The following is a 10202-nucleotide window of genomic DNA, read 5'->3' on the forward strand; positions in this document are numbered from 1 at the left end:
AGAGCAGCCATGTTTCTTCTGCGCAGAACCGACCCGCTGAGTCTGGATGGTTCTGTTTGGGCTGGGCTCTGATGGCAGAACCCCCCACCCCACCATCGCTGTCCTGTCTGATCTATTAGTTCAAGCAGGCTTGTACTGTTGTCGTTTTTGACTACAAGACGTTCACATAAACCAAAACTTTATTTAGGTTTTTGATCCTACTTTACATGGATGTGGCTCTGCCTCTGTGAGCCAATCAGCAGGTGGTGGGCGTGTCCTCCTGTTTGAGACCTGGCCTGTCCTCTGTGTCATCATCATTAACACCATCAACGGAACTCTTTCTCTCAGTTTTTAAGTTTGGAAAAGTATACAAACTTCTGCTGGAGTACTAGAGATTATCAGCACCTGTTTCCGTGGGAACCAGTCCATGACCTCAGCTGAAGCTCAGACATGAACAGGAAATGTGTCCTGTAAATGACTGACAGTTGGGGTTCTGTGTAGCCCCCCCATTCCAATGTGCTCTTCATTCTGATGTCATTGTTATCCCCACCCCACCCCCCACCCAGCAACTCAGTGACAGGAGTTTTCTCTGCTTTGTGTGAGCTCATTGGAAGTTGCAAAAACTCATAACTAATGATTCTGCTGGAGACTCGCGGTGTGTCTCCCCCACCTTGATCGCACAGAAGGAGCGTGGAAGCTGTCACTCTATCATCTGCTTCGTTGTAAGATTGAGCATCTGAGACTAAAAAAAAAGATTTTTGGGCAGGGGAACTTTGTCTTAACAACCCCAAGGAAAATATCAGAAATAATTCAATATGGAAAAGTTTGATGAATGGAGTGTCTGCAGAACTTCAACCAGAAGAACCGTGATCTAGCAGGGGTTGGTACTGCCAGACTACGGTGAGGAGACCCTGGGTCTGTTGGGAGGGTCTCCGTCTCTCAGATGATGCGTCTTGTGATGTCTGGTGCTGGAAACAGAGAAAGTTCTGGACTGTGGATGCAGGTCAGCTGACCAGGGTGATAGCAAAATGTAAAACACTGGATGTGGCGGGAAAACCCACAAGCTTCATTCCTGTTTAAGCTTTGGTTAAGATGTGCTTCAGCCTCGTTTCAGCTATGCTTCATACCTGTTTTAAGCCTGTTTTTTCCCCTTTTGACACAGCTTTGCTTCAGAGTTGTACTTCATCTCTGTTTGACCCAGTTTCATCCATGTTTCAGCCCAGTCTCAGACCTGTTTTCAGTCCAATTTCTGCCATTTTAGATGGCTTCATACGTAAACAAGCCTCGTTTCAGTCCTGTTTAGGTCAGTTTCAGCCTTGTTTTGACTATTTCAAACGTGTTTTGGTTGACACTCATACTTGTTTTGGCCTCGTTTTTTGCTGTTACGGTTCTGTTTCTGCTCAGTTTTGACTCTGTTTTCTCTCTGTTTTTGTGGTAATTTATCCCTTTTTTGGTTTTGTGAGTTTCCCCCCTTTTTCATTTCTGTTTTGGCTCAGTTTCAGTCCTGTTTTGCCCGTTTGAGGCCTTTTTGATACTTGTTTTGGACCAGTTTCAGCCCTTTTTTGGCTGTCCTTTCGACCTGTTTCAGCTGTGTTTCAGCTGTTTTCTTGTTGCCGTCTGTCATTAAAATGCATGCCAGCCCACAGACTGAGTAGATGCTGAAGTCACTGCATGTCAGAAGTGCTGTTTTTTCACTCTTAAAGAAGTGAGGCAGCGGGAGGTGTGTATTTGGGGGTGGTGGTGTGTGGGGGGGGGATTTCTGAATCAGCGTTCTCCTCCTGTCACTCCCTCTGGGGTTTCTCCATCAGGTCACGTCCCAAAAATAGCAGCGGGCGCCGTTTCAAGTGCAAAAACCGCCGGCTTCGGGGCCGCAGCCAGCCTGTGAGACTTCTGTGGGAACGGTTGGCTCCTTTCCAGGTTCTGCTCTTTTCCCTCCCCCTCACATTTTTCCCTCCTTGGATGCGGGATGAGCTTGCATTTCAGAGCGAGCACATGGGCTCCACGTGATTGGCCGATGTGTAAACATCAACCTCCCCCGAACAGAATCGTCAGCCGCTGTGTCCCCCCCGTTTGAAGCTCTGTGACGCCCCCACATGGTGGCAGAGCCCCCACCCAGCTGCAGATGACTGGCTTCCCGCAAGTCCTCGCGGTTTTTGAGGGGTGGTGGTGTTTGTGTGCCGGTGTAGGTAGCAGATGTGCTCGGCCTGTCAGATCAGCTCGGGGGCTTGCGACTAGTGATGACGTCACACAACTGTAACAAACAAGTTGGCTAATTTGCTGTTTTTCTGTACTGAAACTGACATTTACAATAAAGTTTATTTTTTAAAAAAGAAAAGAAAAAATGTTAAGATCTGCTCGGGCTATTATTTATTACTTTGGCCCTTGGTGTTTGTGTAACGGAGCAGAACGTGAGCTGCATATTCTAGCGGGACTTCATCCGGTCCGTGCGACCAGAAAGAAGTTCAACATTGGCAGGATGTATTTAGAAAAAAATACGCGCGAATAATTATTTTCTTTTTTTTTAATGTACGACCAACAACAAGCTAGCATGCTACTCGCTAGCACCCACTGTACCTCAAACTTCATGCTCCCCAGCCTGATTTCTCTCTATTAAAATAACGATCATTATCCTGTGATTATTCCTCTCCATCGGATTATTTCGTTGTCAAGGTTTTTGCGGCTGATTGCAAATATTCCTTCTCCTTTTGTGATCCATCCATCCATCTTCTTGACCGCTTCTTCCCTTTCGGGGTCGCGGGGTGCCGGAGCCTATCCCGGCTACTGAAGGGCGAAGGCGGGGTACACCCTGGACAGGTCGCCAGTCTGTCTCAGGGCCTCAATCACACACACATCCACTCTCACATTCACACCTAGGGGCAATTTAGAGTCACCAATTAACCTATGAAGCATGTTTTTGGACGGTGGGAGGAAGCCGGAGTCCCCGGTGAAAACCCACGCATGCACGGGGAGAACATGCAAACTCCACACAGAAAGGTCCCAGCCGGGATTCGAACCGGGGCCTTCTCGCTGTGAGGCGAGAGCGCTAACCACTTGCGCCACCGTGCAGCCCTCCTTTTGTGATTCTTAACGTATTTGTTCGGACCTCCTCGGTTTTTACTCGGGAAGAATCCGTGCATTGTTATGGTGGAAGTGTCTCTGTAATTCCCCGTGTCACGTGACAGTGGTCTAATGGTCTGGACCAATCAGAATCTTACACGTCATCTATGCGCCAGCCCCCGAGCCGATCTGACAGGCCGAGCACATATGCTACCTACACCGGTGCGGGCTATTTGTGGATCTTCTAGGCCGTCTGAATTCATGTGGAGCTTTTTTTAAAAATGATGTGAGAAGAAACTTTACTCAGTTAACCCCCACCCCCAAATACATAAATAAGAGGGCATGGTGGACTGCTGTCTCTGATGCTCAGCATTTGATGACTCTGTGAAATCCTGTCAGATAAAAATTCAGGATTTTCTCTTCTGAGTTTTGGTGAATTGCTGGTTTTAAACATCTAAACTGTTGTTTAGAAAACAGATCAGTTTCATGTAAACACTGCAAGCTTGCAGACGCTGAATCCTCTCAAAGTGAGTTTGCTGCTAAACTCTTGGATTGTCTGAACCCGCTCCGGTGCATCCTCCTCTGTTATTTATGTTCCTCCTAAACGTGTGGCGCTCTCTCTCCGCTCCAGGATCTCTCTGGCTCCATCGACGACCTTCCCACGGGCACGGAGGCGGCCCTGAGTCCGGGGGTCAGCACGTCGGGGGTGTCCAGCAGTCAGGGCGAGCAGAGCAACCCGGCCCAGTCGCCTTTCTCTCCGCACACCCCCCCTCACCTTCCAGGCATTCGCGGGCCCTCCCCCTCTCCTGTTGGCTCTCCCACAAGCGTCACCCCTTCTCGCAGCGGCCCCCTCTCCCCCACCGCAGGGCCAGGTACGGTCTACCTCCAAGGATTCCTGACAAAATTCTAAATATAGGATCAAAAACTATTTGAACTGTTTGAAAGTTTTAGTGTGTGTGGGGGGGGGCTGAAACATTGGTGGATGGTTAAAGTTCTGTCTGGTGGAAACGTCTTTCTGAAACTGAAAGTGCTGTCTCTCCTGCAGGGAGCCAGATGCCGCCGCGGCCCCCCAGCGTCCAGTCTGACAGCATCATGCATCCTTCCATGAACCAGTCACCCATGGGTCAGGACAGGGGTGAGTGCAGGTCCACACCCTCTGACACGCCTGTGTTTTAAGCCTCATTTCCATTGAGCGGTCGGGACCGGTCCGGTTTAGAACAGTCCAGGTAACTCAGGGGTGTAACAGATCTCAAAACTTCCGGTTTGGGTCGGGTCACGGTTTTAGGGTCACTGTTCGGATCATTTTTCAAAAAGTGAAAAGCCTTTTTGAAAAGCTTTAAAACAGATTTGAGAAAACATATATAAACTACTTCAAAGCATAAATGAATACCAACACATCTTTAAAAACATGTAGTTTCTGGTTACATTTACATATCTGGGGACCGAATCTCCAAAAACTGAGAGAAGAGAATGCCCCCCACCCCAAATGTCCAAATGAAATCCTAAATGAAAAAGAACTATCATTATTCAGCTTCTGCTCCTCACTGGGAGATCTGAACCCAGACACGGAGACGTGCACCAATACTTTTATTCATCTCTTCAAATACATTTCTCTGATCTCTCAGTATCCGTGACGAGTTGAGAAAAGTTTTTGACAGAAGCTCCTCCCACACGCGGCGGGAGCTTCAGGTTAACGGACTTTCAGAAAACCGTCAGGAAGCAACGTTAATGCCTGTTAAAACGAAGACGTGTACAGTACAGGAATGTGACGCCGATTATGTGGACAGACAATTGATTTGACTAATCATTTTGCGTGGTTCACGTGTGGGCTGAGCTGTGGCGAGCGATCCGTTACATTCCTTGTTTCCACTCGAACCGTCCTGCCACATGCGGCTGAGGCTAACAACAACAATAGAGTATTTATTGTTGTTTGAGAGAAGACTGCAGGTGGCAAATAGGAAAACAGACGCTTTCTTTTGTCAAATTGACCTTTCGTCAATCAACGGGTTTCAGCAGTAGCTCCGCCCTAACCGGTCCGTTCCATTTTTCTATGAACCTACAACCAATGGAGGCCCAGAAATGGTTCAGCTTAATGGGTCCATTTTATAATGGAAACGCTCATAATACCGGACTGGATGGCTTATTGGAAATGAGGCTTTGGTTTCTGAACCACCTTTGTTCAGAATGTTTCTCTGAACGAAGGACAGAGAACTTGTTCAAGAATTGATGGTGAAGGCGATAAACGAAATCATTTTTGCCTATAAAAAATAGATGGTGATTCAGGAATTTTAAAGATGATGTTGGATCTTCTAAGTGAAAAAAGTTTGGGTTTGTCCTGTTTAAGCTCCGCCCTTGAAGATCCACCTGTGTGGGTGGATCAGGTGGTCAGCAGTTTGTACCTTTCACAACAGCTCCTGTGGTTTATGTAAACGTGTCAGCCTGAGTAACCCCCCGCCCCCCTCATCTCCTCCAGTGTACATCCGTAACCCTCAGATGCCCCCGTACGGCTCCCCCGGACAGCCTGGCTCCGCCTTATCTCCACGCCAGTCTTCAGGAGGCCACATGCATGGCAGCATGGGACCTTACCCCCAGAACAGCACCATGGGAAACTACGTCCCTCAGGGGGGCCAGTATGGCCCACACGGTGAGACTGGTTGAGGAGCATTCATTGGGGGGAGGGGGGTTGCTCAGTCCAGTAATTATATACAGTCAACATTGAAACTGAGTCTTCCTGTGGATCTGATCAGGTTATCCCAGACAGCCCAGCTACACGGGAATGCCCAACACCAACTACCCCAGCGGGCCCAGCATGGGTGGCTCCATGAACCCCATGCCTGGCCAGGGCAGCGGGGGCCCGTACGGAACCATGCCACCGAGCAGAATAGGTCCCGGACCGCAGATTGGAGCTCGACCCTACGGACCTGGAATGGGCTCCAACATGGGTGGAATGCCCCCCCAAATGGGATCCGGCATGTGTCCACCTGGCATGAACAGGAAGGACGGTGCCCCCCCCATGCACCATGGACCCTCAAACTCCATACACAACAGGTGTGAGAGCAGACTCTTGTTTCCTACACTTTAAGCAGAGCCCTGAAAGCATCACAGAGCGGGGCTGGGCGATATGGAATGTTTTACATCTCGATGTAGTTTTCATAGTTATAGTGCGATAACGATAAATTTCACAATATAAATCAAATAGAATAGAATAGAATAGAATTCAACTTTATTGTCATTGCACATGTCACAGGTACACAGCAACGAAATGCAGTTTGCATCCATCCAGAGTGCTTTAGCAGGTATAAATATGTATCTACAATGTGCAAAGTGGAATAAATAGCAGTGAGAGGTATTAACAAGTATTTACAGTATGAAACAGTACAGGTGAAATTCAACATATAAAGTGCAGGTAGTATGCAGGTAGTGGTGATCAGTCCATTGTTATTGTGAGTGATTTAGAAGAAAAAAAAATAAAGTCAGAGTATTAACTACATTTGTCAAATTTGAACACTGTTGTTCATCAGAGAAATGTGTTAAATGTGTCAGCAGGTTATTTAGATTTAAATGTTTATTTCCTGTCACTCTTTAAACACAAAAGATGCATTGAAGGAATATGATGCAACAGTTTTTTTTTCCAGATAACTAAGAAAAGTATACACTAAACTGAAAATTAAAGCAAAAGGTTTCAAGTTTTAAAAGAGAACATAAATAAAACAGAACACTAAACTGCAATCATTTCATTTTCATTTAGGATTAATTCCACAAATACATTCTAATGTTTTCAAGTTTCACAAAACAAACATAACATTTTCATTTTTGTCAGCATCCTGTGAATTAGCTTGGAACTAAAAGCAAATTCTTATGAATTTGTTCTTGTAGTTTAGACTGATCTTTGTTGTTTTTGCTGGATAACTATTGTTTATTTCAGTCTGAGATTGATATCTGCTTCAGGTGATAAAAAGGTTGATGGTATTTCCCAGTTTCAGAAGGAAATTGCCTTTTTGCTCAATTTGCAGTGGACGTTACTCTGCTTTTTGTCAAATTTTAAATAACTAAAATACCTCTACATATGGAGTTTATAAGTCACTGGCCAATTTGGCTGGTGGATTCTAAAAAGAATCTACCAGCCAAACATATTTTTTCTGGCCAAATTATTATAGTATGTTGCACAAAAATACATTGTGTGTTTAACTTTTTTCAGATTTTTTTCAAGAAAATTAAATTGCTTAAAAGTAATTTTTAATGGAATGAATGTGACTTTATGGTCATCTAACTGTAAACTCAAATTCAAACTTGCTGAGAAAACAAGGACAGATATGTAGAGATAATTTAGTCTCCAGCTGATCACACTTTAGATAAAATCATAGCAAAAAAACAGCCTGAAAACAATGTTTTGGGTTATTGTTATTATATATCATAGACATAAAAGCTGCAGCTTTAGGTAAGGGATCAAAGGATTGGGCACAAGACCTGACAGGTCACAGTTTTCAGTGTAACACCAAATGCTACAGACGCTGCTAAAACACAGTGGATTCAATTGTGAAAGTACCATTTTTATTCATGTCCTATGAATTAATCTAGTTGTAGTCTTAAAGACCGGTCCATGAAAATACTGTTCGACTTTAAACTGGCCCGTGTTTACAAACATGTGGCTCACGGAGGAGCTAGTTAGCATTAGCATGATAGAATTAGCGTCTAACAACAGTGCTGTCTCCAAATCATCCCTTTTTATTATTCTGTCTGTTGCTGCTGTAAGTGAAGCAGTTTTATCCTCCAGTTCTGACTGGATCCTGTGATAAATCGCGGCGTATTCATCTGCCAAGCTAGGCTTTACACAGGTGAAGTAACTGCGGGTATGAGGTGTTGTGTTTCCTGTTGTTTTTTTGTTTGTTTTTTCTTCGGACTGAGATGGTGCACAAAAGGATAGAAGAAATTCACCAAGAGAAGAGCTAATAAGCATAGCTACTTAGACGCTAGCATTTAACCAGCGTGTGGTGACTAGCTCTAACTTTTGCTCGCCAAAGACGAGAAAACGCTTGCAACAAGTAAGTGTTAATTTCGGACCCTTCAAAATAAAAGTCAAACGCGATAGACTAATTTTATATCGAGAAAAGGTTTTATTGCGATAATTATCGTTATGGTGTTACCACCCAGCCCTGTCACAGAGACTTCCAAACCTTTTCCAGTCTCTAACATTCAAATGTTTTCTTCTGTAGGCCGCCGGGCTACCCCAACATGTCCCCTGGCATGATGGGGACGGGGTCTCCGTATGGCCCAGGGATGAACAGCATGCATGGTGTCATGAATCAGGGGGGGGCGGGGCCTTATCCCATGAATGCGAACATGCCTAACAGCACCCCTGGTGAGTCTAGCTTTCCCTCCTCCCTTCTGCTGTCCAAGAGATCTCTAACAGTAACTTTTGTGCCCCCCCCCATTCAGGAGGGGCTCCAGGCCCTGACTTTGGCATGGAAAAAATCCCCCCAGCCCAGAAGATGAACAACAAAGTCGATGGTACTCCCAAACAAGAATCCAAAAAGGTACAGCGTCTGGAGAAAGTACTTTTTTTAGACCTTTACTCTTTTCTGACGGTTTCCTTCACTTTGGACACAGAAGTCGAGTTCTTCCACCATCACCAACGAGAAGATCACTCGACTGTATGAGCTGGGCCCGGAGCCGGAGAGGAAGATGTGGGTGGACCGGTACCTGGCGTTTGCTGAGGAGAAGGCCATGGGCATGCACAACCTTCCCGCTGTGGGCCGGAAGCCTCTGGATCTCTTTAAGCTCTACGTCTCTGTGAAAGAGATCGGCGGCCTGACTCAGGTTCGCCTGCAGCCTCGACTGCCTTTGACTCGTTAGTGTTAGGTCGCCATATTCCTTCTCTGAAGCTCCGCCTTCCCTTCCTCTCCCACCAGGTGAACAAGAACAAGAAGTGGAGGGAGCTGGCCACCAACCTGAACGTGGGCACGTCCAGCAGCGCCGCCAGCTCGCTCAAAAAGCAGTACATCCAGTGTCTGTATGCCTTCGAATGCAAGGTCGAGCGCGGTGAGGACCCGCCCCCTGACTTCTTCAACACGGACACCAAAAAGAACCAGCCCAAGATCCAGCCCCCGAGTCCTGGTGAGCGCTGCCTCCGCCACTTAACAAATGCATGGATGGGTCAGGGGCACTCAATCTCAAGCCATGAGGTCCCCCATTGGAAATGCATTACCTCCGCTCCTCGTGAAAGTAGGCCGCCGCTTTCACTGTCACTTCCTGAAACGGATATCGCCATATTGCAAACGTCTGCAACCCATCTCCAGTGATTGGTCTGAGTCTCTGTGAGATTCTACTTTAATAACACCGGAGAATTGTACAAGTCATTGTTGAAGCCTTTGAGGGAGAACCATTCCAACATGTGATTCTGTCAGCGGTCCTTTTGGATTTACTTACATTTATTCCTTTTTGTCGAGATAAAAGGAGCATTTGGGTGAGGCCGCTGGAGAACTGCGCGTGTCCCCCCCCTCGCGCGCGCCGCTGCAGCTTGTCTCTTCACATGCGCTGCCACGTTACAGTCTGATCAGATGCACGTGAGAAGGGCGTTCAGCGGTATTTAAAATAAATAACCATCATAACAAGAGAACAGCTGGATCTTTTTTCTGTTTGAAAATACGATAACATACATTGAAGTTTGTCTCGTGCTCCTCAGACGGCTGCGTCTAATTCAGGCTGAAGCTGGAAAAGTGCGGCGAAGATGAAACTTTGGTTGGTGATTTTATGGAGGAGCTGTACCATTCCGTATGATACACAACTTATTATTTATAAGTAGGGCTGCCACAAACGATTATTTCAATAGTCGACTAATCTCCGATTGTTTTTTTCGATTAGTCGACTAATCGGTTCGTGCGGCGACTGGATGTAAAACACTCATCTTAACCATCATTATCTTTAAACTTGAGGTCTTTAAGCTATATTCTAACTAAAATAAAGACAATAGTTTATTAATCTTTAAATGAATCATGCAGCTTTTCTCCTTCATTTGTTTCTGGCATTAAAACAACATTTAAATCAAATGAGGTAATATGAATCAACTACAGAAAACTTATTAAAAGCCTGCAATTCTTTTTTAAAGCATGTATTTAATAAAACATTTATAAAGTATTTCAAAAGCTATTTGCAGACATAAACACACT

At 45.7% G+C, this 10202-nt stretch overlaps 1 protein-coding gene across 1 annotated transcript in view; it reads left to right on the forward strand.

Annotated features, from left to right (window-relative positions):
* Nucleotides 1-3667: 3667 nt before the first annotated feature.
* LOC112136290 (AT-rich interactive domain-containing protein 1A) overlaps nucleotides 3668-10202 on the forward strand; it is a gene marked incomplete at its 5' end in the record, with an annotated part of 16236 nt that continues 9701 nt past the window's right edge. Inside the window, 8 exon segments of the mRNA XM_024257895.1 lie at nucleotides 3668-3908; nucleotides 4082-4171; nucleotides 5510-5680; nucleotides 5784-6084; nucleotides 8250-8395; nucleotides 8473-8570; nucleotides 8644-8853; nucleotides 8946-9150. Of these exon segments, the coding sequence (XP_024113663.1) occupies nucleotides 3668-3908; nucleotides 4082-4171; nucleotides 5510-5680; nucleotides 5784-6084; nucleotides 8250-8395; nucleotides 8473-8570; nucleotides 8644-8853; nucleotides 8946-9150 (1462 nt within the window).

This window comes from Oryzias melastigma, linkage group LG11, assembly GCF_002922805.2.
Source record: "Oryzias melastigma strain HK-1 linkage group LG11, ASM292280v2, whole genome shotgun sequence".
In the NCBI taxonomy this organism is placed as follows: Eukaryota; Metazoa; Chordata; class Actinopteri; order Beloniformes; family Adrianichthyidae; genus Oryzias; species Oryzias melastigma.